Source organism: Gopherus evgoodei, chromosome 4 (assembly GCF_007399415.2).
Source record: "Gopherus evgoodei ecotype Sinaloan lineage chromosome 4, rGopEvg1_v1.p, whole genome shotgun sequence".
Lineage (NCBI taxonomy): Eukaryota > Metazoa > Chordata > Testudines > Testudinidae > Gopherus > Gopherus evgoodei.
The window spans coordinates 131,775,042-131,802,605 of record NC_044325.1 but is presented as its reverse complement, the minus strand read 5'-3'; the positions used below and the strand labels follow the sequence as shown (position 1 = coordinate 131,802,605).

The 27,564-nt window shown below is 61.1% G+C and overlaps 1 protein-coding gene across 5 annotated transcripts in view; it reads left to right on the top strand.

Moving 5' to 3' along the window:
• CELSR2 (cadherin EGF LAG seven-pass G-type receptor 2) overlaps positions 1-27,564 on the top strand; it is a 65,390-nt gene that overhangs the window by 16,456 nt on the left and 21,370 nt on the right. For all 5 annotated transcript variants that reach the window (XM_030561106.1, XM_030561108.1, XM_030561105.1 and 2 more), the window contains exons 2-11: positions 2,431-3,075; positions 10,099-10,321; positions 17,338-17,453; positions 19,726-19,814; positions 21,669-21,826; positions 23,263-23,426; positions 23,980-24,105; positions 24,554-24,720; positions 25,874-26,053; positions 26,848-26,961. In XM_030561106.1, the coding sequence (XP_030416966.1) occupies positions 2,431-3,075; positions 10,099-10,321; positions 17,338-17,453; positions 19,726-19,814; positions 21,669-21,826; positions 23,263-23,426; positions 23,980-24,105; positions 24,554-24,720; positions 25,874-26,053; positions 26,848-26,961 (1,982 nt within the window). The remainder of the gene's footprint in view (positions 1-2,430; positions 3,076-10,098; positions 10,322-17,337; positions 17,454-19,725; positions 19,815-21,668; positions 21,827-23,262; positions 23,427-23,979; positions 24,106-24,553; positions 24,721-25,873; positions 26,054-26,847; positions 26,962-27,564) is intronic.

The window sequence follows — 27,564 nt, the reverse complement described above, 5'->3', positions numbered from 1 at the left end:
TGAGACAGGTGTTTGGGGGCAGTTCTCTGCAGCCTCAGGCAGGCAGGACCACACAGATGTGTAACTCTGCTCTCCAGGCTCTGTGTACACCCCTTCTCAGTGTCTTGCCCTGCCTGGGGGCATCTTAGCCCCCCGGCTCAGCCCCCCCTCACTCAGTTCATGGTGCTGGAGCCTTGCCTTGCATTTCCACAATGAAATGTCACGGTGCCCAGGAGTGGCTCCTTGCCCAGATAATGTGGTGCTGCTGGGCTGCAGCCACCTCTGTGGGGAGGCGCACATGAGGAAGGGGGAATGTGAATGTTGGCACCAGGGCAAAGTCCCCATTCCTAAGGAAGGTGGCTTCAGATTTTTGCGGTCTGGACTGAGTACAGAGCTGGGAGTCAAGACTCTTGTGGTCTCTCCCTGGCTCTGGGGGGGGGGATGTGAGGGCTAGTGGTTAGATCAGGACTCTGGCACTGACTTCCTCGGTGACATCAGGTAAGTTACTCTCCCACGCTGTGCCTCAATTTCCCCAGCTGTCCAATGGGGGTGATGCTACTGACCTGCCGTTGCATGGTGCTTTGAGCTCCCTGGCTGAAGTAGTGCTAAGAGTTGTGATGAACTGGTGTGTGTGTGAAAGAGAGAGCGACAGAGACTGCTGCCCTCTGCTGGATGCTCAGCTGTGTGTCATAGCCCCTACACTGCTTCTATTTGAGGGAGGTTCTCCACACAGAGAGGCCTCACTGCTATGGCATGGAGAAGTGTGATGAGCCCCTGGTACAGCATGTGCCCCTTCCCCTCAGTTCCCCTAGGGTTCAGGGGCAACTCACGCAGGCTAAATCCCCGGGGTCAGTGAGAGAGGCTGTTCCTGTGGCCAGAACTAACCTGCCACAGAGTGCGGCTGGGGCTGAGCTGCTGGACCCAGATGAGATGGGCATGGCCTGGTGAGGGCAGACCGGCTCTGGAGGGTGGAGTGGGGGGACAGACCAGCTCCAGGGGGCTGGTGAGGGCGGACTGGCTCTGGGAGGGTTGAGGGGAGGGCAGACCGGCTCCGGGTGCTGGAGATGAGAGAGCAGCTCCACATGCCCTGCTTAGCCCCTGCCGGCCTCTCCCCCTTGCTCCCTGTCTGTCCCAGGTGGCAGCCCTTGGAGCTGGGCTGGGAATTAACCTCAGGCTGGAGAAGCAGCAATGATGGGGCCTTTGGACTCCTGGGTCCTATTCCCTGCTCTGCCCCCAACCTGCTGTGTGAGCTGGGGCAAATTGCATTCCTCTGGGCCTCAGTTTCCCCATCTGTCACCTAGGACTGATGTTGACCCGCCCGCCTGTGGTGCACTGGTGAGAACCACCCCCTGCCAGCTGCTCTTCCTGCCCCCCCCTTTGTCGCCGCCAGTTACCTGCTTAGGAAGGGCAGGCTGGGGCCATGGACGGGTGGGACCTGTGCCCAGGAGTCTATCTGGCCAGGGGCTGAGCCTGGCATCCATCCATCCATCCAGGGGCTGTGCCTGGGATTGTCTGTCTTTGCGGGGTATGTGCTGGGGCTGTTTGTGGGGTATGTGCTGGGGCATTCCTTGTGCCCTCCGCGCTGGGCCAGGGATATGTGCCAGGGTTTTTGTAGCAAACAGCCTCAGACCCTGGGACAGCAAGATTTTGTCGGGCTTCCAGTGAGGCTGGTCAGTGATTGGCAGTGTGGTCTGTCATGTCCCCTGGGCTGGGAGCCAGGCAGATACTGACTAGCCAGGGTACATCACCTGGTAGCCACAGGCTGACATGGGCTAGGAGTTGAAGGAGCCCCCAGTGAGGTCCAGCGTGTGAGAAGGGCTCCCCAGCTGCTGGGGAAGGGGTTCCTGCTGGGTGCTGGCTGCCAGCCATCTGCCTTGGCACTTGCTGGCCCTGGGCCCACAGCTGTTGGCCTCGTGCAGGAGATGACCCACCAAAATGCCCCTTCTGAGCCCCAGGCCTTGCAGGGGCTAAGTGGGGGCGGGGGGGATGGACATGGCTGAAGACCAGCAGGCTGGAGGTCACAGAGGGCGCCATTGCCTGAGGGCCTGTTTGAAGACACAACCCATGTGCCCTGTGTGCCCACGCCACCCCCAGCTCTGCTGGTGTCCCTCACTCCCGATCCGCAGCCCCTGCCAGCCCAGCCCTGGGCTCCCCCACCCCCCAGCTCTGCTGGTGCCCCTCAGTCCTGACCTGCAGCCTCTATTAGCCCATCCCTGGGCTCCCTCATCCCCCAGCTCTGCTGGTGCCCCTCACTCCTGACCCGTAGCCCCTGCTATCCCGGCCCTGGGCTCCCCCACCCCCCAGCTCTGCTGGTGCCCCTCAGTCCTGACCCACAGCCCCTGCTAGCCCAGCCCCTGGTGGACTCTGGAGCTGTAGAAAGCCTGTTCCCATGGCAGGCTCAGCCCCAGCCCCTCTGGGCGCCGTTCACCCCTTGCCCTTATCTCTCGGCAGACGGCGTGCACAGCGTGGCAGCTCAGTGCACCCTGCAGGTGACCATTGTCACGGACGAGATGCTGACCAACAGCATCACGCTGCGCCTGGAGAACATGTCCCCGGAGCGGTTCCTGTCACCACTGCTGGCGCTCTTCCTGGAGGGGGTGGCGGCCGTGCTCTCAGCCCCTCGCCACCACGTAGTGCTCTTCAACATCCAGAACGACTCGGACGTGCCAGCCGCCCACATCCTCAATGTCAGCCTGTCGGTGCTGCTGCCGGGCGGGGCCCGTGAGGGCCGCTACGTCCCCTCCCAGGACCTGCAGGAGCGGCTCTACCTCAACCGCACGCTGCTGGCTGCCATCTCTGAGCAGCGGGTGCTGCCCTTCGACGACAACATCTGCCTGCGGGAGCCCTGCGAGAACTACATGCGCTGCGTCTCCGTGCTGCGCTTTGACAGCTCCGCGCCCTTCCTGGCCTCCACCACCATCCTCTTCCGGCCCATCCACCCTGTCAGCGGCCTGCGCTGCCGCTGCCCCGCTGGCTTCACTGGCCACTACTGTGAGAGTGAGATCGACCTGTGCTACTCCAGTCCCTGCGGCCGCAACGGGCGCTGCCACCGCCGGGAGGGTGGCTACACCTGCCACTGCCAGGCCGGTTTCACTGGTGAGCGGGAGAGGGGCCAGGCAGGGTGGGTGGGGGAGGGGAAAAGGGCTCCTTTGTCTGTCCCTACACATGCCTTTGTCTGTCCGGTCAGCCCCAGCTGTACCCCCACCCGGCCATCTCCAGCCGTCCCCCACTCTGTCCTCATCCATGCCCCTGTCCAGCCATCCCATCCGTACTGTCCGGCCGGCGCCCTCCATATCCCCCTCCTTATCCCCGGCCATACCGCGCCCGGCCATCTCCAGCCTTACCCCCCTCTGTCCGTCTCCGTCCAACTGTACTGTCCGGCCAGCGCCCTCCATATCCCCCCTCTGTATTCCCATCCAGCCATCCGTCTCCACCTCCTGGGGCCTCTGCTGGCTGGCTTGGAGGGCTGGGGAATGGGGGGACCTTCACCCCCCCAAGGTACTAGTTCAAATCCAGCCCAGGGCAGTGGCCACATCTCATGTCTGTTGGGCCATGTCGCTGTGAGCCGGGGGCATGTCTCTATGGGACAGGGATGTGTCTCTGGGGGGGGTGCCTCAGGGTCGTGAGCATGTCCCTATGGGGCAGGAGTGTGTCCCTGTGGGGGGAGGGTGTGTCCCCCCGGGGGGCGTGTCCCTGTGAGCCATGGGCGTGTCCCTATGGGGCAGGGGTGTGTCCCTGTGGGGGGGGGTGTCCCCGGGCTGTGGGCGTGTCCCTGAGGCCCATGGCCTAGGCATAGGGTGACCAGATGTCCCAATTTTATAGGGACAGTCCCCATATTTGGGGCTTTTTCTTTTATAGGCTCCTATTACCCCACCCCCCACCCCATCCCGATTTTTCACACTTGCTCTCTGGTCAGCCTACCGAGGCGGGGTCTTTGCCCCAGCCCAAGCCCCAGCCCTGCGGTGGAGCGTCCCCACCGTGAGTAGATTCTCCAGGGACTGGAGCCGGGGCCGGAGCGCTGAGCTCTGCTGGAGGCCGTGCTGCAAGCCATGGGGCAGGCCATGGAGTGGGGCAGCCTCCTGCACTGGCCAGGCTGCCCCCACCTGTGGGGCCGCCCAGCCGCAGCCTGAGGATGCAGCAGCCTCTTGTTCTAATCCCGAGCTCCTGGCCTGCCCTGCCCCCTCTTAGCGCCGGCTAAGAGCTTGGGCTGCCCACGCCCAATGTCTGGTCTGCTTCCATGCAGGGACACCACCCACCCTGTGACCTGGCCTCCCCACCCCCCGGGCTCCGAGTCCCCGACCCTGCGGCCTGGAGAGGGGGAGGCTGGAGCGTGGTGTGATGCCCAGGCAGTGACCGGCTGGACTGGCTCGGTGCCTGGCTAGGCTCCGTTGCCCAGGGAGGGGTCCTGGGGGTCACTTGGTGCTCCAGGGCTCGTGGCATGGCTGGGAGAGCTGCTCAGCACCACAGCCGGGGCAGCCAGGCCCAGAGCTACGAGGGGCCCCCATGAACCTTGGCCATGCGGTGAGAGGGAGCGAGGTGGGGCGGGGGCTCTCAGTGGCTGCCCTGGGATCGGAGTCCCGAGTGGCCTATTGCTTGAGGAGCCCCTGTTAGCTGGTGACACTGAGCCAGGGGAGCAGCTCCCCCACATCCCACGCTGCATCCCCCTGGGCCCGAGCTGGGTCATCCCAGTGCCAGCCTGAGTTCCCTTCTGCAGGCAGGGTTCCTTTCGGGGTGGGGGGTAGGGGGGGGGGAGCATCAGTTTTCCTGGAAACTGAAGCTGGTCATTAGGGCGGGAGGAGAGGCTGGGAATGGAGATCCTTCCTGAAATCCTCTGGGGGGAGGACTGGGGATGTGGGGGGAGGAGTGGGGGGGGCTGATAGGGGAGGGGGAGAAGTGAATTTGATGCCATAAAGGGCTGTGACACGACGGTGAAACGTGGGGGTGTCCGGCTTTGGGGTGCTAAGGGGCAGGCTATGCGGCATCCAGCACAGACTGCGGACTGCTCTGGTGTGCTCTGACTGCTCCCAAACTCCTACCTCTTGGTGACCCCAACTTCACCTCCACCTGCCTGGCACCCCAGGGAGACCTGCCTAGAGAATCCCAGCTTCCAGTGCCAGGGGTGAACCCCCAAACCATTACCCTGCACACAGACACCCCCAGCCTGGCCCAGAAAAGCCTCCCAGAGACTCTCCCTCCCCACAGACATGCTCCACAGCTGCCAGCCCCCCATCCCTATGCACCCCAGCAACTAGTGACCCCCAAAATCCAGCTGTGACATAACTGCTTGGTGTGCCCCTGTGATACCCACTGTGGATCAAGGACCCCGATAAACCAGGCCCTGGCACACACCCCCCCCAGTGTCCCTGGCACTGCCTGCTCCCGAGCCCTGCCCCAGGAGGCTGCTGGCACCGCAGTAACCTGCCCTTCCCCTATCACCTGGGATGGACATGGGGATGTGGGGACTAATGGTTAGAACACATGGCTGCAGGAAGGACTCCTGGGTTCAGGCATGTTCTGGGAGAGACATGGGGGGTCCGGTATTACAGCAATGTGGGCCGGGAGCTAGGACTTCTGGGTTCTCTTCCCAGCTCTAAGAGGGGAGTGGTGTCAGGGTGGGGGCGGAGGTTTGGAACTCCTTGGTTCTCTCCCTGGCTGGGTCACAAATTCTCTTTTTAGCCCTTAGCCCTGCTCTGTGCCTCAGTTTCCCCAACTGTAGATGGGGTGATGGTGCTGAAGGGAGTGTGACCCAGGACTGTAGAAAGCTGTGAGCTCCCTGGCAGTGGAGAATCCTCCTCCTCCACTGGGGCAGTGGACAATTCCCCTCCCCCACTGGGGGATTGGAGTATCCCCCTCCCCCACTGGGGCAATGGAGAATGCCCCCAGTGAGAAGGGTCCCAATGGGAGCTTCTGGGTGCTGAACACTTCTGAACGCTTGCCCCGGCTTTTGAGGAGACTTGGGCACAGGATGGGGGGGTGCATTCTGCAGGGCACCCTGTGCCCCCTGCGATCCACGCAAGCCGGGCTTGTCTGGGCTGTGCCCAGCATCCCTGGCACGCCGCACGCAGGTGGCCCTGTGGTGAAACTGTAGAGCCACAGAATAGGTTCCCCCTCCCACTGCCTTGCTGGTAAACCCCAAAGACAGCAAGCCATGGGGGAGGGAGGCACTGGCCCAGCCAAGCGGCTCTCTGGGAGGTGCTGGCCTGCTCAGGAAGTTAGAAAGATGGAGCTGGGGGAGGGGGGCATTTGGAATAATGCAGCAGGGCAAAGTGCCTCTCAGTAGCCATGCTAAAAGGCAGGGGTTTACTTCCTAACGTGCCAGTTCCTTGCCCGCCCTGCCCTGGGCACAGGGACGGTCTCCGCATGGCACACGCCTGGCCATGGTCCCAGCTGCATCCCTGGCTCTGTGGTGGGAGTCTGCCCCGGGGCACAGCTTGCAATCGCTTGTTCAAAATCTCTGTCTTCGACTGCCAAAGTCATAGCAAAGAAACCAATCGCACCCCCTGGTCCCGGCCCCGGCCTGCCTGTCCGACGCATCACCCACACGTGCATTAGTGCAGTGCCGAAGCAGTCGCCTCACGCGTTAGTTTGTATTAGCTGCAGCTGAAAGGTTTAATCTGTTTCTTGGTGATTCCTGGTGCCTCTTCCCATAGAAACAGCCATAAATCTACAACTTCCCAAGGCATCGGCTCCTGGGTCTCTCGCCAGCAGCCTCGGCCTAGCCTCTGGCCATTAGTGTTATTGATCCTGGGTAGGGTGACCAGAGAGCAAGTGTGAAGAATTTGGACAGGGGGTTGGAGGGGTGGTAATAGGAACCTATATAAGAAAAAGACCCAAAAATCGGGCCTGTCCCTATAAAATCAGAACATCTGGTCACCCTAAACGTGGGTGTTGAGCAGCATGTTGTAGCCCCATTGGGTGGATGCAGCACAGACAGGGAATGACAGCCCCTGCCCCACACAGTTACCAGGCTACGGCCCTGAGCCAGCAAACAACGGCAGCACGTGCTGGCCTGTGATCACGAGTGACCTGCTCCACCAGGAGGGTGACCAGATAGCAAGTGTGAAAAATCGGGACAGGGAAGGAGGGGTAATAGGCGCCTATATAAGAAAAAGACTCAAAAATCAGGACTGTCCCTATAAAATCGGGACATCTGGTCACCCTACCACCAGCTCTAAGCAGATTTCAGCCAAGCCCCTTCAGTGCTTCGTCCCCTTGGCAATAAAACGGTCACCACAGTCGTTACTCCTCTTCGGGCATGTGCACAGGCTTGTCGTTGTCGGGTCTGTTGTGTGAGCCGGACTGTGTACACACGGGCTTGTCGTTGTCGGGTCTGTTGTGTGAGCCGGACTGTCTATACACGGGCTTGTTGTAGGGTCTGTTGTGTGAGCTGGATTGTGTACACACAGGCTTCTTGTTGTCGGGTCTCCTGGCTGCGGGACTGCAGTGCAGCATGGGGCTGGCATGTGCAGGGTCTCTGGGCTGGGAATGCGCTGGCTGCTTCAAGCAGGAGGTGCAGATAGACCAGATCTGCCGTTGTCATTAATCCCAGATTCTGCGGGGTTCCAGGCTGCTGGCACATCAAGGGTGGGCCCAGTTCTCTGCTGGTGTAAGCTGGTGCAGTCCCATTGCACCAATTTGCACCGGCTGAGAATTTGGCCCTTAGATTTACAGACAAGCCAAGTGAGCAGTGCCCCAGATGCTGCCAGTCCCCATGGAAGCTAGCGCTGGTACCCAGCTGTCAAGATCTTATTCCCACTTTGAACTTTAGCGTCCAGAAAGTGGGGACCTGCATGTACCCCTCTAAACTTAATTCCTAGCTTAGATCTGATAACGCTGCCACCAACCAAAATATAGTGTTTGGTACACTCTGTCCCCCCAAAACCTTCCCTGGGGGACTCAAGACCCAAATTCCTTGGGTCTTAAAACAAAGAGGAATAAAGCATTCCCCCTCTTTTCCCCTCCCAGATTTTCCCCTCCTTGGGTTACCCTGAGAGATAGTGTGATTCAAACTCCTTGAATCTTAACACAGAGATTAGTGTGATTCAAACTCCTTGAATCTTAAAACAGAGGAATTCACCTCCCCCCCCTTCCCCCCACCAATCCCTAGTGAGTTCAGACCCAGTCCCCTTGGGTCTTACACAAGAAAAAAAATCAATCAGGTTCTTAAAAAGAAAGCTTTTAATTAAAGAAAGAAAAAGTAAAAATTATCTCTGTAAAATCAAGATGGAAAATGTTTACAGGGTCTCAGCTACATAGACCAGAGAGACTCCCTCCCCCCTAGCATAAGATACAAGTTACAGCAGACAGAGGTGAAATATCCTGCCAGCAAAATACACATTTGCAAATCAAGGAAACAAATATAAAGACTAATTCGCCTCCTATCTAGTACTTACTATTTAGAACATGATAGACTGTTTCAGAAAGATTGGAGAAAACTGGTTACACATCTGGCTCCTCTTAATTCCAAGAGAGAACAAAGAACAACCCAAAAAGCACAAACAAAGACTTCCCTCCACCAAGTATCTTGTCCCCCGATTGGTCCTCTGGTCAGGTGTCAGCCAGGTTCACTGAGCTTGTTAACCCTTAACTAACTGTTTATGGGTTCCAGGCTGCTGGCACAACAAGGGTGGGCCCAGTTCTCTGCTGGTCCCATTGCACCAATTTGCACCAGCTGAGAATTTGGCCCTTAGATTTACAGACAAGCCAAGTGAGCAGTGCCCTGGATGCTGCCAGTCCCCATGGAAGCTGGCGCTGGTACCCAGCCAAGGCCCCTCCCCCTTGAGGGGGTGCAGCCCAGCAGTGGGGCAGTGAAACTGACTGGCCTGGTTATTGTCTGAGCGGCAGGAGGCAGCGGGATAGTGGGGGTTAAAAGCACCTACTGTTTAAGGGGCTGGGCGGGTGCTGGGCTGCATGCAACACATGACTGGGCGGATGAGCGTCCCATTAGTGCCCCCGAGGCGGAGCAAAGCAGAGCGGGTATCTGGGCTGCGGGTTTGGGGCGCCAGGGCAGCACTTTCATCTCTGTGAATTCCCAGACCTCTGTTCTCCGGGTTATTTTATCTGCTGTGTGCTCAGGGGCCTGCTTGACAGCAGGGAGAGCCGCCAGCCACAGCCGCACATACAGCTGATGGGTCTTGCACAGGACCCCTGGAATCGAAATTCAGGCCAGCTCTTTGGGCCTCGATTACGGGGGGTAATGGCATTTTCCAGCTGTAGAGCTCTGAATGCATCGCAAGGTGCTCAGGGTCCTTATCCCTGTTTGGGGGAAACTGAGGCACAGAGCAAGGGGGGACTCACCCAAAGTCTCCTAGCAAAGGCAGGATCAGAACCCAGCTCCTCTGAGTGCAGGCCAGTGCTCCAGGCCACACTGCCTGCCCACTCCCCTCTTATCCAGGAGCTGGGGGTCCTGCCCTCTGGCCTGCCCCAGCCCCAGCTTCCCAGGCCCCGCTCCAGTGTGAAGTGCTGCCACCTGCATCCTGCCCATCCCAAGAAGTGCACATCTCCGCCCTGTTTTTAACTCGCCATGCCCTCACTCCAGCGAGCCTCGCAGCCCCTCCCCCTGTGCCCGCAGCACCCCCTTTCCCAGCCTCGGGGCAAGCACCTGCTCCCTGGCATCACTCCAGCAGGGCAGCCTCCAGCTTGGGGTCTGTCAGCAGAACCCATGTCCCTTTGGGCTCCAGCTGGCCTCATGCCCCACGGTGTTTGCCAGGCAAGCAGCGGTGCCCCTGGCTTTATGCAGACCCCCACGCCGACGTACCAGTGCTACCATCCCAGGGAGCCATGTGCGAAGACAAGTCCCTGGCTGTGAGTGGGGCCTGGAGCTCGCGCCCTGCTCGGTCAGGTATCCCAGTGCGCCAGGCTGGCTGGTCACAGGCATGACGGCGTGTGCCAGGTGTGTGGCAGTGGGGAGCTGCTTGGGGCTGGTGGGACCTTTGGCGAGCCGGAGAATTGGGAGGGCTCGAGCCGGGGGTGCTGTCTGGTGCAGGGCGATTAGTTCCTAGGTGCTGGGTGCAGTAGGGTGCTGTGCCCTTGGCTCTCAGTGCCAGCCAGGGACCAGCAGCACATGCCTGGGGCGGGGGATTCCCTGGCACTGCCCCTGACAGCTGCCCCTGCCCACAGGAGAGCACTGTGAGGTGAACGCCCGCCTGGGCCGCTGCACGCTGGGCGTCTGCAAGAACGGGGGCACCTGCACCAACCTGCTGGTTGGGGGCTTCAAGTGTGACTGCCCCTCCGGGGACTACGAGAAGCCCTACTGCGAGATGAGCAGCCGCAGCTTCCCTGCCCGCTCCTTCGTCACCTTCCGGGGGCTGCGCCAGCGCTTCCACTTCACCGTCACCCTCACGTGAGTGCCGGGGGCGGGGACTGGCACCTCATCCGGGGGCATCGCCCTCACGTGAGTGCTGGGGGGGCACCAACCAGGGGGGCTGGGCGACTAGCACCTCATCTGGGGGCCATCACACTCACGTGAGTGCTGGCCCCAGGGTGGGAAGCCGTTGCCTGCGTGTCAGTGGCAGAGGACTCTGGGGTCGAGGGTTCTGCGGAGCTGGGGCTGAGGTGGGTTCCCAGCTCGTCCTCCGTGTTGTCAGTGAACTGGACAGTCCATTCACACACACACACCCCCGCCACCCACTCAGCACCTCCCTGCCCACAAGCCTGACATTCCCAGCTCCTCCCTTCCCCGCCTTACTAGGACAGAGAGAATCCCCATAATAGCTCCTCCTCTAAGGGGCATCTCTGTCCAGCCACTGGCTCCTCCGCACCTGTCGGCTTCCCTGGCCCTTAGTTTAAAAACTGCTCCACTAGACACGCCAGCAACCTGGGTCCATTGTGGTTTAGGCAAAGCCCATCCTTGCAGCATCAGCTGCTCCTTTTCCAGTTGTAAACCTAACCCCCTTCTCCCTACACCAATGGTTCTCAGCCAGGGGGATGTGGGAGATCTTCCAGGGGTACATCAACTCATCTAGAGCTTTGCCTTTTTTTACAACAGGCTACATAGAAAGCACTAGCAAAGTCAGTACAGACTAAAATCTCATACAGACGACGACTTGTCTGTACTGCTCTGTGTATTTTACACTGACTTGTAAGGATAAGATTTAGATTCCAGTTGATTTATTTGACAATTATATGGTCAAAACGAGAAAGTCAGCCATGTTTCAGTACTAGTGGCTGTGACCCTTTTGTATTATTATGTCTGAGTTTATCAGCAGGTCGTTTTGAAGGAAAGTGTAACATGGGGTACACAAGGCAGCTCAGACTCCTGAAAGGGGGACAGTCTGGACAGATTGAGAGCCACTGGTCTCCATCAGCTCATCCCTGCATTGACACCCCATAGCTCTGCCCGTCTCCCTGGCCCTGCGCGTGGAACTGGGAGATTTCAGAGATGCTCCCAAGGAGTTCTGGACTTTAACCTCTTCCCTAGCAGCCTCCAAGACCTCTCTCCTGCCTTTCCCTATGTCATTGGTACCTACAGGTCTCACACCCACCAGCTCCGCCCAGCACTGCCTACCAGGCTGTCTAGATGTCTCATGAGTTCCACTCAGGCAGCAATTCACCCTGCAGGTGTCCTGCTCATCACAACCCAGCTCTCTGTATCTCTCATCTTCTAATCCCCCGCTCCTCCATAATGGGGGCCCCTCCCCGGAGGGGTGTCCTCGGTACCACCATATCCTCTGGAAGGAGAGTTCCAGCCTGGGATTGTTTGCCTCTGCTCCAGCAAGGCTACTGGGCACGATGGACCATTGGGCTGACCCGCTGTGGCAGCTCTTATCTGGAGGGCCCCAGCCCCAGCCCCGCCACGGCAGATCCCCTGGGGATCAGGGTCTGGCAGGTGGACACTAAATGGCATCTTTGTTCCAAAGCCCTGGGCCCTCCCCTCCCCTCCCCTGCTCCAGAATGAGCCCATTGTTTTCCAGCAGGACACACGGGGGTCTTCCTCCATTGGCCCTCCCCGATGCAGGAGCCCCCTCCACTCACTGCAGGGCCTGTCCGACTGGACGTGGTGGGGGTCTAGCTGCCAGTGGGGTGGGGTGTCTGCCCTCCCAGGCGCTTTCCTGCGAGTTCGCCAGCAGTCCTCATCCAGGCCTGGCCCCCCCAGAGGATCCCCCAAGGCTGGGGCTGGAACAGCTGCTTCTCCCTGCCTCCAGGCTGGTTGCCCGGCCCAGCCCTGCCCTGCTCTCCCACCAGCTAAGGCAGAGCAGGCTGGGCGGGGGTTGGGGATGGGAGAGATTATCCCCAGGAGCTGTGATGAGATCACAGCCCTCATCAATGGGCCTGGCCCCCCTTCCCATAATCCTGCCATCTCCAGCCATTGTCATCCCAGCACAAAGAGCTAGCCAGCCGCAGCCTCTGCAGGGCAGCCAGGGCCCTTTGTCTTGGGCTGGGAGCCATGGCCGGGGCTGGGGCTATCACCCGGCTGGGGGCTGCCGCACACTGACAGCGGGTAATGAATCGCGGCTGGTATGGGGGGCTGGGTCTGGGGCTAGGCCTGTTGCTCAGGTTGGCCGAGGGGATGGCCCCCTCCAGCAGCCCCATATCCTGGCAAATTGCTGGGCTGTGGCCATGGGGGGTGCCCTATGTGCTGCTGCCCTGGCTGGGGGTGCTGCAGTCAGCGTTAGGGGGGGCCAAGGGGCAGAACATCCCTGCTGGAAGGGGCTGGCGGGCACCTGCCCACTGCTGGACATGGGGTCAGGCCCTACAGAGCAGAGGTGCGCCAGGAGGTGGGTGAAGGGCTGGCAGTGCAGAGGAGGAAGGATCTGGCAGTGCTGGGCACTTGTTAGGGGGCTGGGCCAATGGGCATGTGGTGCTGGATACATGGGGGGCCAGTGACAGAGCGCTGGGACTCAGGACACCCACCTGCCCTGCTGAGTGACCTTGGCCAGTCACTTCCCCTCGCTGTGCTTCAGTTTCCCCTGCTAGCCTACATATAGTCACAGTGTGAGCTGTTCAGGGCATGGCCTGGGTCACACCGTGTGCAGCACGGGGCCCTGAGCTCGGCCGTAAGGTGCTGCCCCAGCACCTATAATAACATTTGTAGCTGTGCCCCACGGCACCCAGTGTCAGACCCTTCTCCCATCTCATCCGTCAGGGTCCAAATGCAGCCACCTCTGGGGTGGAACCCAGCAGCCGTTGCAGGGGCGGCTCTAGGTATTTTGCCGCCCCAAGCACGGCAGGCAGGTTGCCTTCCGCGGCTTGCCTGCAGGAGGTCCCCAGTCCTGCGGATTCAGCGGCACGCCTGCAGGAGGTTCGCCAAAGCTGCGGGACCAGTGGACCCTCTGCAGGCATGCCGCCGAAGGCAACCTGCCTGCCGCCCTCGCGGTGACTGGCAGAGCACCCCCGTGGCTTGCTGCCCCAGGCACGCGCTTGGTGTGCTGGTGCCTGGAGCCACCCTTGGCCGTTTTGCACAGGCAGCCCACAGGGACAGGCAGAAGACGCTTTGGCTGACACTGATGGGCTTGGTCTGGAATTTGGCTACAAGCCCCCTGCTGAGCTCCTGTCTGTGCGCTGTATAACAGCGCCCTCTAGTGCCACACCAGGGCAGCACGGCCTGCTGGGGGAGCGTCCTGTTTGCAGAGGGACATGCTCTTCCAGAACAGTCAGGCTCAGGAAGCACCCTCCAGTTCCCCCAAGTAAGCCTCAGTGCCCCCCCATCACCTTCCTGTGCCCCTCAGCCCCAGCGAACCCCAGACCTCAGTGTGCCCAGCGCCCCCAGTACCCTCCAGCTCTCAGCACCCCTCAGCCCCCAGTGCCCCCAGCCCTCCTCATCCCCCAGATCCCCTCAGGGCCCCCATTACCCTCAGCACCCAGTACCCCAGCCCTCAATGCCCCCAGCCTCCCTCTGTGCCACCAGCCTCAGCACCCTTCAGTGCCCCCAGCACCTCCCAGTGCCCCTCAGGCTCAGCACCCCCCAGTCCTCAGCATGCCCAGTGCCCCCCAGTACCCTCCAGCTCTCAGCACTCCTCAGTCCCCAGCACCTCGCAGCCCTCAGTCCTCAGCACCCCTCAGTCCCTAGACCCCCTCAGTGCCCCCAGTACCCTCAGCACCCAGTACCCCAGCCCTGAGTGCCCCCAGCCCCCAGCCTCCCTCTGTGCCAGCAGCCTCAGCCCCCAGTGCCCCCAGCCCTCATCTGGGGTGAGAACAGGTTGGCTGATGAGCAATGGGAAGGTTTTCCCAAAGGGAAGAGGCCAGACCAGACCCGCGCTGACCTTGGGGAAGGGATGTGTGGGGCTTGGGGCTCAGACGTGTATGGTGGAGGAGGGTTGATTTTGCTTTTAAAGCCAAGAGCCGCCCCCGACCAAGTCCCTGAATTTCCAGCACACCCTGTGGAAGCTGGAACAGCTCCTCGGGGCTGGAGATCAGTGGTGCTTTGTGCGGATGTCTGGTCTAATGGTTAGAGCAGGACATGGGTGACCAGGGCTCCTGGGCTCTACCCTGGCTCTGGGTGAGGGGTGGCGTGTCATAGTTAAAAGCAGGCAGGAGGGGGGCGGTCAGGACTCTTGGGTTCTGTTGCTGACTCCATTTGTGCTCTTGCCCAAGTCATTGCCCGTGCCTCAGTTTCTCCTTCCATTGAGAGGGAAATCTCCCATTATTGTTGAGTTTTCTATTGTATAGCCTCTCTGAGCTCCAGGAGCTTTTCAGTCACTATCACCCTTCGGCTCATGGGGTCGGTAGCATGTTCCCCTACTTTTAGTGGTCAAGCATTGACCTTCCTACCTATTAGAGATCCTACAGCACAGATTGATTCATTTCAGATTTTTATTCTATTGGACTCTCTGGCTACTAGGATGATCCGAGGAATGGAAAACCTGTCATATGAAAGGAGACTCAAAGAGCTTGGCTTGTTTAGTCTAGCCAAAAGAAGGCTGAGAGGGGATATGCTTGCTCTTTATAAATATATCAGAGGGATTAATATTAGGGAGGGAGAGGAATTATTTAAGCTTAGTATCAATGTAGACACAAGAACGAATGGGTATAAACTGGACACTAGGAAGTTTAGACTTGAAATTAGATGAAGGTTTCTAACCATTAGAGGAGTGAAGTTCTGCAACAGCCTTCCAAGGGGAGTAGTGGGGGCAAAAGACATATCTGGCTTTGAGATTAAGCTTGATAAATTTAGGGAAGGGATGGTATGATGGGAGAGCCTAATTTTGGCAACTGATCTTTGATTATCGCCAGATAAGTATGCCCAGTGGTTGGTGATGGGATGTTGGATGGGATGGGATCTGAGTTACTGCAGAGAATTCTTTTCTGAGTGCTGGCTGGTGAGTCTTGCCAACATGCTCAGGGTTTAGCTGATCGCCATATTTGGGGTTGGGAGGGAATTTTCCTCCAGGGCAGATTGGCAGAGGCCCTGGAGGTTTTTCACCTTCCCCTGCAGTGTGGGGCATGGGTCACTTGCTGGTGGATTCTCTGCAGCTTGAGGTCTTCAAACCACAATTTGAAGACTTCAATAACTCAGGCATAGGTTAGGGGTTTGTTATAGAAGTGGATGGGTAGGGTTCTGTGGCCTGCTTTGTGCAGGGGGTTGGACTAGATGATCACATTGGTCCCTTCTGACCCTAGAATCTATGAATCTATGAATCTCTGCGTTCCCATATGGTGCCACTCCACCACCAGCACGACCCGCTCGGTCAGGACTTGTATCCTGGTATTACCATGTCCCATTGATTAGCATCAGTCCACCAAGTTTCTGGAATGCCTGTTACATCAGTCTCCTCATTTAATACCAGACTCATGTTCACTCATCTTAGTATTCACACTTCTAGCATTTGTATACAGGCACTTATAAAATGCGTCACTGTTTAGTTGTCTGGGACTCTTCTCATCTGTTTCTTTTCTGCTCCTAACTGTACTTATCAGCTTCTGTCCTCCCCACCTTACTAGGACAGAGAGAATCCCCTAAGGAGTGTCTGTCCGAACCATGAGCTCCTCCACACCTGTCGGCTTCCCCCAGCCCCTAGTTTAAAAACTGCTCTACGACCTTTTAATTCGACGTGCCAGCAACCTGGGTCCATTGTAGTTTAGGCAGAGCCCATCCTTGCAGTATCAGCCCCTCCTTTCCCTTTCATAAGCCTAACTCCCTCCTCCCTACACTGTCGTCTCATCCCCGCATTTACACCCCATAGCTCTGCCCATCTCCCTGGCCCTGCGTGTGGAACTGGGAGATTTCAGAGAATGCTCCCAGGGAGTCCTGGACTTTAACCTCTTCCCTAGCAGCTTAAATTTGGCCTTCAGCCATACCTCCCTCTGTACCCCCATCCAGCCATACCCTCTCTGTACCCCTCCTGCCTTTTCCTGTGTCACTGGTACCTCCATGTACCATGGTCACCGGCCCCTCAGTCCTGACCCATAGCCCCCTGCGGTTCCAGCCCCATTGTATTCATTCTTCCTGGCATCCGTGGGGCTGAGGAAGCCCCAGAACCAGCCCAGCAGCCCGAGTCTCTGACTCTCAGGGAGGTGAGGCTGCCATGGCATGGTGTCTGGGCCTTGCCAAGCTTCTCCCCACACATGCAGGGGTGCTGCAGTCAGCTACTCTGCAGGCTCCTTGCTATTCCTCTGGTCACTGACTGGGGGAGATCGGGGAGCATGAGGGCGCCAGGCCATGGCTGCCTTTAGACTCCAATTGCTGTGGGGAGAGCAAAGATGGGATCGCCATTACCCAGCCTTGAACTCATGCCTTACTGCACAGCGAGAATGTTCCATGCGGGCCCATCACCTTAACTCTGCCCTGCTGCCTCCTTAACTCTGCCCGGATGCTCCCCTTATCTCTGTTCCAATGCCCCCCCAAATGCTGACCCGATGTCCCCTTTATCTCTGCCCCATGCCCTCTTTAACTATGTCCTGATGCCCCCTTAACTCTGTCTGGTCCAACACCCATCTTAACTCTGCCTGGATGCTCCCTCCTTTAACTCTGTCTCAGTGCCTCCCTTTACTCTGCCCCAATGCCCCCTTAACTATGCCTTGATGCCCCCTTAACTGTGACCAACACCCACCTTAACTCTGTGTCCTGATGCCATCCATTCCCCAGGCAGGCCAAGGTGCCTCCATGCGCCGGTCCTCTGGCCATGCTCCTGCCCAGGGTTCATCAGTAGGGGGACAGCAGGCCAAATCTGGAAAGCCAGATGCTTTTGAACACACCCCGAAATCTTTTCCTTTACTTATTATCATTTTGTTATTTTTTTCTCTGTAGTCTGGACCCTTGACCAAGAAATGTGGACCTTGACACAAACTAATTGACGACCCTGCTCCTGCCCATCTCAGAGGGTCCCGTGGGGTTGGGCTCTCTCAACCCATGTCAGGCCGTGAGGGATCCAGGGGATGTGTTGTTCTGGATGCTGCTCTCACCCTCTCCCCCTTGGGCAGGTTCGCCACGAAGGAGCGGAACGGACTTCTCCTGTACAATGGGCGTTTCAATGAGAAGCATGACTTCGTGGCCCTGGAGATCATCCATGAGCAGATCCAGCTCACCTTCTCGGCAGGTAGGGTCTGGCTGGGCCCGACTCCCTTCGGCCCTGGGCCCGCTTCCCTCATCCCTGGGCCCAACTCCCTTCGGCTCCAGCTCCTCCCATCCCCTGGTCTGACTCCCTTCTGCCCCAGGACCAACTCCCCTCATCCCCAGGACCAGCTCCCCTCATCCCCAGGACCAACTCCCCTTATCCCTGGGCCCGTCTCCCTTCGGCTCCGGCTCCCTTCATCCCCGGGTCCAACTCCCTTCTGCCCCAGGCCCAACTCCCCTAATCCCTGGGCCTGACTCCCCTTGGCCCCGGCTCGCCTCGTCCCCAGGTCCAACTCCCTTCTGCCCCAGGCCCAACTCCCCTTGGCCTGACTCCTCTTGGCCCTGGGCCTGACTCCCCTTATCCCTGGGCCCGACTCCCTTCGGCCCAGGGCTTGGCTCCCCTCATCCCCGGGCCCGACTTCCCTCAGCACTGGGCTCGATTCCCCTTGGCCCGAATCCCCTCATCCCTGGGCCCGACTCCCCTAATCTCCGGGTGTGACTCCCTTCTGCCCCGGGACCGATTCCCCTCGGCCCTGGGCCTGACTCCCCTTATCCCTTGGCCCGAATCCCCTCATCCCTGGGCCCAACTCCCCTCATCCCCAGGCCCGTCTCCCCTCGGCCCCGGACCCAACTCCCTTCTGCCCCAGGCCCGACTCCCTGTGAGGCTGCTGCCTGTGGGAGCCAGCCACGGTCACTCAATTAGGGTGAACTGCAAACAAAATGGGGCAGACAAACCCCAGAAGCTGGTGGTTATTCCAGTACTTAGATTTACCAAGCCAGCACAGAACAGCTTCTATAATACCTCACTGGTTACTCTGAAGTTCAAACACCGCACTTCCCTTAACATGCCCAGCCTCAGGCCTCCATCCAGACACACACGTCAGATATGATGATGATTACTGAAAATCTTATCTCATCATATAAAAGAAAAGGTTCTTCCAATCCCAAAGGATCAGCCATATACCCAGGTCCAATTATAACTTAGATCTTACCCAAAATACACGCTATAGCCAATTCTTGTTAACTAAGCTAAAATTTATTAAAAAAGAAAAGAGAGAGAGAGTGTTGGTTAAAAGATCAATATACATATAGACTTGAATTCAATTCTTGAGGTTCAGATACATAGTAGAGATGAGCTTTTAGAAATAGCCCATAGGTTATAGTCCAATGTCCATATTCAGAGTGACTCCAGTCAGCGACTGGGGATCTCAACCCTTATGGCTTAAGGTTTCCCCCTCTTGAAACCCAAAGCAGATCTGAGATGAAGTAGGATCGTGTCCCAGGGTTTTTATACATTTCCAGCAGCCTTTTGGCCTGAGAAACAACAGGCTTAATTCTTCTCCCAAACATCCTGGCAATTAGCACAGGGTAATTTATCCATTAAACAGTTCAGATACAGATTGCCACAACCTTCAAAGAGAAATATAGACAATAATACTATTTCATTCAAGTATCTTCCTAAACGTTAATATTCCTTTTTTATCTTTGAATCAAAGCTATGCAATAGACAAGACTTGTTTGGTTACATCACAAGACCTGAGCAAACACCTACCCTTCTACCTCTAACAATGCAGACTTGCATTTCAAAGCTCTATTCATTTACATATTTTCCTAACAAGTCTCTAAAGTTCGGCCATGGGTCAGGTCAGTCTGTGAGTTAATTAACTCTTTCTGGTCCTGTCATCTTTGAGATATTAGATCACACTCATAATGTCACACTCCCCTCATCCCCGGGCCCGACTCCCCTCATCTCTGGGCCAGGCTTCGCTAGGCCCCGACCCGGCTCCCCTTGGCCCCAGGCCCAACTCCCTTCTGCCCCAGGCCCAGCTCCCCTTGGCCCCAGCCAACTCCCCTCACCCCCAGGCCCAACTCTTCTCATCCCCGGGCCCAACTCCCTTCTGCCCTGGGCCCGACTCCCCTTGGCCCTGGGCCCGACTCCCTTCTGCCCTGGGCCCGACTCCCCTCATCCTCGGGCCTGACTCCCCTTGGCCCCGGCTCCCCTCGGCACAACGGCCCTCGCCCCAGTTTCCCTGGCTCTCAGTTCCCTTGGCCCTACCTCCCCTTCCCCCCAGCTCCCCTCACCCCCTGGCTCCCAAGCGTGCAGCTCCCCACAGAGCCCTCTGCCCCCAGATCCTGCTCCCCTCCCAGGGCCCAGCTCCCTGCTGCTGGGTGGGGAGCTCTGGGCTCCCTTGCCCACCTCAGGCCGTGGCTCCCCCACGGCCCTGCGGTAACCAGCATCCCCCTGCTCCCCCCAGGCGAGTCGACCACCACGGTGTCTCCGTCTGTGCCGGGTGGCGTGAGCGATGGGCAATGGCACACGGTCCGGCTGCAGTACTACAACCAGGTGAGTGGGACAGCGCTGGCGGGCATCTGGAGGGCAGGGCATCCACGTGGCTGCCTGTCAGTGCCATGCCTGCCAGCCGTGCCACAGGGCTGGGGATGTGGGGCGATCACCAAGGCACTCAGAGGTCCCAGCAGAACCCCAGGGGGCAGCACTGGGCCCTGGGCCCAGCCCAGCCCCTCCCTCGCTATGGGCTGATCCTGGTGATGAGCTCGCTGCATCCCTCCACCTCCCCCAGCCCCCTCAATTCTCAGCCAGCCACAAATTTTGATGCTGAAATAGAGTCCCTGGTTGGGGTGGGGGGTGAGGGGCTCCTGCCCTGGGCCCCCAGAGAGCTGGAGGAGGCAATTGTGGGGTTGGACCCTCAGGAAGCATCTGAGGCCCTTGGTCCAGGGTGAGGGGTCCTTGGGGGAGGGGTGGAGGCCCCAGTCCCAGGGCTCCCACTCTCCTGCCCAGGGTGGGCCCCATAGCCTCACACTGGGAGCTCTGCCCAGAGCCGTCCATGAGTGCAGTGTGAAACCTCCAAGCGACGCGGGTGTAGATGGCACCAGGTCGCTGGGGGCAGGAGGCAGGTGAACTGCAGCGAGGGGAGAGTCCCTCCCACAGGCATAGCTGGTGTTTGCACTGGCACGCGCCAGTGTGTCCCGCGTGGCCACGCCCTGAGGCAGCCTCTTGGCAGAGACGTGGCGGCTTGGCTTGGATTAGTGCCATTTGCCAGCACCATGCAGGTTTACCTGCCTGCTGGGCACAGCAGAGCAAGGCCTGGGGGTAGCACAGAGCAGGGGTAAAGTGTCGGCTCCCCTTGGTCAGGCTCTGTCCGTCCATCTGTCTTCACTCTGTTCCAGGGGACCTGCAGCCAGCTCTGCTCCCCCTCCTTACCCTCCCACCCGGGGTGGGGAGTTTGGGGGTAAGGAATCCCTCCCCCTTTGAGGCACTGGGCGCCAGATGTCGCTGGTCTGGGGGTTGGCTTTGCTGTTGTCTTCCCCACTGAGATGGGGTCGCCAGGGCCTGCCTGGCGCAGATAGCTGGGTGCCATTCACCTGTGTCAGCCTGTCCTGAGAGCAGACCCCCTCCAGTAACCCTGTGAAATCAGGGGAGGCTCTAGACATTTCGCCGCCCCAAGCACGGTGGCATGCCGCGGGGGAGCTCTGCTGGTCCGGCGGCTCCGGTGGACCTCCCACAGGCATGCCTGCGGAGGGTCCACCGGAGCCGCGGGGCCAGCGGACCCTCTGCAGGTATGCCGCTGAAGGCGGCCTGCCTGCTGCCCTCCCGGTGACCGGCAGAGCGCCCCCCGCGGCTTGCCGCCCCAAGCACGTGCTTGGCGTGCTGGGGCCTGGAGCCGCCCTTGTGCGAAATACTGGAGAAACTGAGGCATACATAGGCCCCTTGGTCACAGGCCCTCACTGCACTGCCTGGGGGATAGGAGTCCTGGAGCCTGACTCCCCCAAGGCCATGGCAGGGCCAGCTTCCCAAGGGCCTGGCTGGGCAGGGAGCCGGCCAGGAGGAGGTCGGGCCATGAGCTGGCCGGGTGGGTGCTGGCAAAGTGGCTCTGCTGGCAGCTCCTGGGGCTGCCGGTCTCTCTGACCCCACACACCTGCAGGCTGCCAGCTGCTTCCCGCTGGCAGGTGCAGGCTGAGATCTGGGTTCCAGGAGCCCTGGGGACCCCTCTGCTCTGGGGTACGGCCCTGCTGGGCTGCTCTCATGATGGGATGGCAGCGAAAGTCTGACTGGTGCCCAAATCCCGTGGGCTGGGAAGGTGCTGATTGTGCCACAGCCCCCATAGCACATTCTCTGCCCTGTGTGGGGCTCTGCCCTGCCCAGTCACCTGCTGCACCTGGGGTCTCGCTCTCTCCACAGCCCATCATTGGGAAGTTGGGGGTGCCCCAGGGCCCCTCGGATCAGAAGGTGGCCGTGGTGACGGTGGACGACTGCGACGTGGCCGTGGCCCTGAAGTTTGGCGAGGTGCTGGGGAACTATTCCTGCTCTGCGCGGGGGATGCAGTCGGGAACTAAGAAGTAAGAGACTCGCTGGGGCTCCCAGGCAGGCAGGGGGTCATGTGTGGGGCCAGGCGGCTTCTGCACAGCTCTGCTGGTGCCCCTCACTCGCAACCTGCAGCCCCTGCTAGCCCAGCCCTGGGCTCCTCCCAGCTCTGCCGGTGCCCCTCACTCCTGACCCGCAGCCCCTGCTAGCCCAGCCCTGGGCTCCTCCCAGCTCCGCTGGTACCTCTTACTCCCGACCCGCAGCCCCTGCTAGCCCAGCCCTGGGCTCCCCCCAGCTCTGCTGGTGCCCCTCACTCCTGATCTGCAGCCCCTGCTAGCCCAGCCTTGGGCTCCCCCCAGCTCCGCCGGTGCCTCTCACTCCTGACCCGCAGCCCCTGCTAGCCCAGCCCTGGGCTCCCCCCAGCTCTGCTGGTGCCCCTCACTCCTGATCTGCAGCCCCTGCTAGCCCAGCCCTGGGCTCCCCCTAGCTCCGCCGGTGCCTCTCACTCCCGACCCGCAGCCCCTGCTAGCCCAGCCCTGGGCTCCCCCCAGCTCTGCTGGTGCCCCTTACTCCTGATCTGCAGCCCCTGCTAGCCCAGCCCTGGGCTCCTCCCAGCTCCGCTGGTACCTCTTACTCCCGACCCGCAGCCCCTGCTAGCCCAGCCCTGGGCTCCCCCCAGCTCTGCTGGTGCCCCTCACTCCTGATCTGCAGCCCCTGCTAGCCCAGCCTTGGGCTCCCCCCAGCTCCGCCGGTGCCTCTCACTCCTGACCCGCAGCCCCTGCTAGCCCAGCCCTGGGCTCCCCCCAGCTCTGCTGGTGCCCCTCACTCCTGATCTGCAGCCCCTGCTAGCCCAGCCCTGGGCTCCCCCTAGCTCCGCCGGTGCCTCTCACTCCCGACCCGCAGCCCCTGCTAGCCCAGCCCTGGGCTCCCCCCAGCTCTGCTGGTGCCCCTCACTCCTGATCTGCAGCCCCTGCTAGCCCAGCCCTGGGCTCCCCCCAGCTCTGCCAGTGCCCCTCACTCCTGACCCGCAGCCCCTGCTAGCCCAGCACTGGGCTCCCCCTAGATTTGCCGGTGCCTCTCACTTCCGACCCGCAGCCCCTGCTGTCCAAACCCTAGGGTCCCCCCAGCTCCGCCGATGCCCTTCAATCCCGACCCACAGCCCCTGCTGTCCCAGCCCGGGGCTCCCCCCAGCTCCACTGGTGCCTCTCACTCCCGACCCACAGGCCCTGCTATCCCAGCCCTGGGCTCTCCCAAGCTCTGCCGGTGCCCCTCAATCCCGACCCACAGCCCCTGCTGTCCCAGCCCTGGGCTCCCCCCAGCTCCACTGGTGCCTCTCACTCTCGACCCACAGCCCCTGCTAGCCCACCCTGGGCAGGAGAGTGTTTTCTGCTTCCTGGGTCAGGGTAGTGAATGGGGAGGAATCCTCCACCCCATGGCCATGTCCCCATGTGACTCTGCTTCCATTGGCCAGGTCCCTGGATCTGACGGGACCCCTGCTCCTGGGCGGGGTCCCTGACCTGCCGGAGAGTTTCCCGGTGCACAACCGGCAGTTCGTGGGCTGCATCCGGAACCTGCTGATCGATAACCGCCAGCTGGACATGGCTGACTTCATCGCCAACAATGGCACCGTGCCGGGTGGGTGCTGGGCAGCTCCGGGGGGCCCTGGGAATGGAGCTGGGGGGCACTGTGCTGTGGGTGGGCCCAAGGGCAGCCTCTGGGATAGGAGCTGGGGGGTGCTGGGCGGTCCTTGAGAGAGGAGGGGCTCTGGGATAGGAGCTTGGGGGCACCGTGCAGGGGGGGTGCTGGGTAGCCCTGGGGGGGGGACGGGGGACTGGGATAGGAGATGGGATAGGAGCTGGGGGGGTGCTGGGCGGTCCTTGAGAGAGGAGGGGCTCTGGGATTGGAGCTGGGGGGCACCGTGCAGGGTGGGTGCTGGGTAGCCCGGGGTGAGGGGGGCTGGGATAGGAGCTGGGGGGTGCTGGGCGGTCCTTGAGAGAGGAGGGTTCTGGGATAGGAGCTGGGGGGCACCGTGCAGGGTGGGTTCTCGGTGGCCCTGCAAAGGGGGGCTGGGATAGGAGCTGGCACTGGGTCTGTGCCTCTCCCTGAGCCCCAAAGCATCATCTGCCCCCCGTTCTGGGGAACACCCCCCCATCGACGGGGGCTCAGCCTGGCTCTCACCCCCCCGCAGGCTGCTCTGCCAAGAAGAACGTCTGTGACAGCAACACCTGCCACAACGGGGGCACCTGTGTCAACCAGTGGGACACATTCAGCTGCCAGTGCCCCCTGGGCTTCGGGGGCAAGAACTGCAGGCAAGGTAGGGGGCTCAGGAGGGCAGGCGGGGAGTTTCAGGGGGCAGGCTCGAGTTTCAAGGGGACAAGGTAGGGGGCTCTGGGGCCTGGCGGGGGCTTCAGCGGGGGCTCAGGAGGGCAGGCAGGGGTTCTGGGACCAGATGGGGGCTTCAGCAGGGGTTTGGGGGGGCAGACAGGAGGCTCCAGGACAAAGCTGGGCAGGGGGATGGCAGGTGTTACACAAATGAAGCCACAAACCGCTGCCCAAGTGTTGGTCCCAGGAATGCATGGCCCGTTGTGGTGGGAGCACTGGGTCCCTATTGTGCGGGGGGGGGGAGCAGCTCCCTGTTGTGTGCGGGGGGAGCAGGCCCTTGTTATGTGCTGGGGAGCAGGCCCCTGTTGTGTGTGGGTGAGCAGGCCCCTGTTGTGAGCGGGTGCAGCAGGCCCCATGGGCTGAGCCGGTGTCTCCTGCAGAAATGGCGAATCCCCAGCGGTTCGTGGGCAGCAGCCTGGTGGCCTGGAGTAACCTGGCCCTGAGCATCTCGCTGCCCTGGCACACGGGGCTCATGTTCCGCACCCGCCAGGCCAACGGCGTCCTGCTGCGGGCCCTGGCTGGGCAGCTCTCCACCATCACCCTGCAGGTGGGGCCTGGGGCGTCGCCCAGAGAGCGGGGCCATGGGGGAGGGGCTGCCATCTGGAGGGGGGTGCCATGGGGGAGGGGACATCGCCCGGCAGGCGGGTGCCACGGGGGAAGGGGCCATTGTCCGGCAAGCGGGGGCCATGGGGGGAGGGGCCGTCATCCCATAGGGGCTCCCTGCGGGTGTCAGAGCCTGGGGGAGGCAGGAGCAGGACCCCCCCTACTGCCCAGGTGAGAGCGGGACTCATTCCTGGCATGGTGCCGCAGGCAGCGACGCATCCGCCCTCTGCTGGGCTGGTGCCAGAGCCAGGGCCTGCTCCAGGGGTTTTGCTGCCCCAAGCAGCCAAAAAAAAAAAGCCGCGATGGCGATCTGCGGCAATTCAGCAGGAGGTCCTTTGCCCGAGCGGGAGTGAGGGACCCTCCGCCGAATTGCCGCCGAATAGCTGGACGAGCCGCCCCTCTCTGGAGTGGCCACCCCAAGCACCTGCTTGCTAAGCTGGTGTCTACAGCCAGTCCTGGCCAGAGCGCTCAGGGCCCCTGGCATCGGCCCCACATGGGCTGCAATAGGTGGGGGCAGGGCACTGCCCCAGAAGCCCATCAGCCTCCGGCTAATGCTGCCCATCTCGGGGCCCCTCGCACCAGGGTAGGTGGTAGCACCCAGATCTGGGAGACGCTTCCCGTCTTCAGGGGCCCCTGCCCAGCATCTGAGCACCCACCCACAGGCCCTCATGACACCGGCTGGGCATGTCCCAGCAGCCGGGACCCCAGACCACTGCTCCCCACACTGCCCCCTGGACCTCGCTGTCCCCTGTTCCTCCTGCCCCCCCGTCACCTGCCCTCTGCTTCCCCCCACTTCCACTCTACTCCGTTTCTGCCCCACTGCCCCTGGCCACCTACTCCCCTCGTTGTCCCCTGGATCCCACTGCTCCCCTGCTCCCCCCTGCTTCCCCCTTCCCTGCCCCTGGACCGCTCCCCCGACTGCCCCCTGCCCCCATTCCCCCACTGCCCTCCTCATCCCCCCTCCCAGCCTGCTCCCCCCACAGCCCCCAGCCCGTCTCTTTCCACCACTCCCCATTCCTGCCCCATTGCCTCAGGCCCCCTACTCCCAGCCAGCTCCCCCCACTGCCGCCCCCTCTGACTGTCCCCATCTCTCCCAGCTGAGTGAGGGGTACGTGCTGATGAGCGTCTCCCAGCCTAGCGTCCAAGGCTGGGCGCTCCGGCTGCACCAGGTGAAGGTGAACGACGGCGACTGGCATCACCTGCAGCTGGAGCTGCGGCGCAGGCGGGAGAGCACCGAGGTCGAGGCTGTCCTGGCCCTCGACTACGGCCTGCACCAGGTGCGGGGCTGGTGGGCACAGAGCAGGGGTGGGGCTAGCCAGGCGCTGCGGGGGGGTCCTGGGCAAGATAAGGGGGATGAGAGGGCAGAAGGGGGGGCTGGGTGAAGTGTGGGAGCCAGGATGGGGGGCCAGATGAGGCTTGGGGGGAAGAATGGGGGGCAGGTGCAGGGGGAAGGGAGCAAGGCGAATGAGGGATGATGGGGGCTGGGGGGATGTGTAGGGAGCAGGATGGGGGGCAAGGTGCAGGGGGGGAAGTTTGTCGCTGTTGTTCTTTTAAACCTTGTGTCTGTTTCTTCACATTTGAACTGAATTTTGGGGCCAACAACAGAGCAGGGGTGAGAGCAACAGAGATACCCTGGGCTCCCTGCTCCACCAGCGCCCCTCACTCCCGACCCACAGCCCCCTGCTACCCCACCCCTGGGCTCCCTGCTCCACCAGCGCCCCTCACTCCCAACCCGCAGCCCCCTGCTACCCCACCCCTGGGCTCCCTGCTCCACTAGCGCCCCTCACTCCCGACCCGCAGCCCCCTGCTACCCCACCCCTGGGCTCCCTGCTCCACCAGCGCCCCTCATTCCTGACCCGCAGGCCCCTGCCACCCACCCCTGGGCTCCCCCCACCCCCCAGCTCTACCAGTGCCCCTCCATCCCGCCCTACATCTGCTGTCCTGCTATCCCAGCTCTGGGCTCTTCCCTAGCTTCGCTGGTGCCCCTCACTCCCGACCTGCAGCCCCTGCTATCACAGCCCTGGGCTCCCCTGAGCTCTGCAGGGCCCAGTGCTCACTGGTCTCTCTGCAGGTGCTGGAGGTCCCCAGCAGTGAGCTGCAGGGGCTGAAGCTGAGGAACCTGACCATGGGCGGCGTGGCGGGCGCGGGGGGCCAGGTGCAGCAGGGATTCCGCGGCTGCATGCAGGTATCGGGGGTGCTGTGGGGGTTGCACCCTCGTCTGGGTCCCAGCTGAGGGGATGGGCCCATCTAGCTGGGATCTGGTGCAGGGGGGTAGGGGGAACAGGCAATGGTAGCACCAGGGCCAGACCTACAATCCCCCGCTCTCAGGCAGCCCTACTGCTGCCCCCTCGGATAATGGGCACTTCCAGGGTCCCAGGGTGAGACTATGGCGCTCTCTAGTGGCCAATCCCGGCAGCTACAGCCTGTCACAGACTAGCCCTTGGGGGCCAGTTTCCATCCCCGGGCTGCTGGGTCTGTGGCACAGCATGAAACATGCAAACAAGGGGACTGATGGGGGAACCCAGCCCCTTTCCAGAGGGCTGCCACGAGGGGCTCTGGGCTCATTCTCGAAGGGGCTCCAGGCCCTTTCTCACGGGTGCTCCGGGCCTATTCTGGGGAGGCCTGTGGGCCCGTTCTTGCGGGGTGCGCTCTGGGCTGATTCTCGGTGGGGCTGTGGGCCGTTATTTGGGGGGAGGCGCTTTGGGCCCATTCTCGGGCTGTGGGCCTGCTCTGAGGGGAGCAGAGGGGGGCGGGGCCAATGCCAGGCTCACTGGGGCCCCTTGTGCTC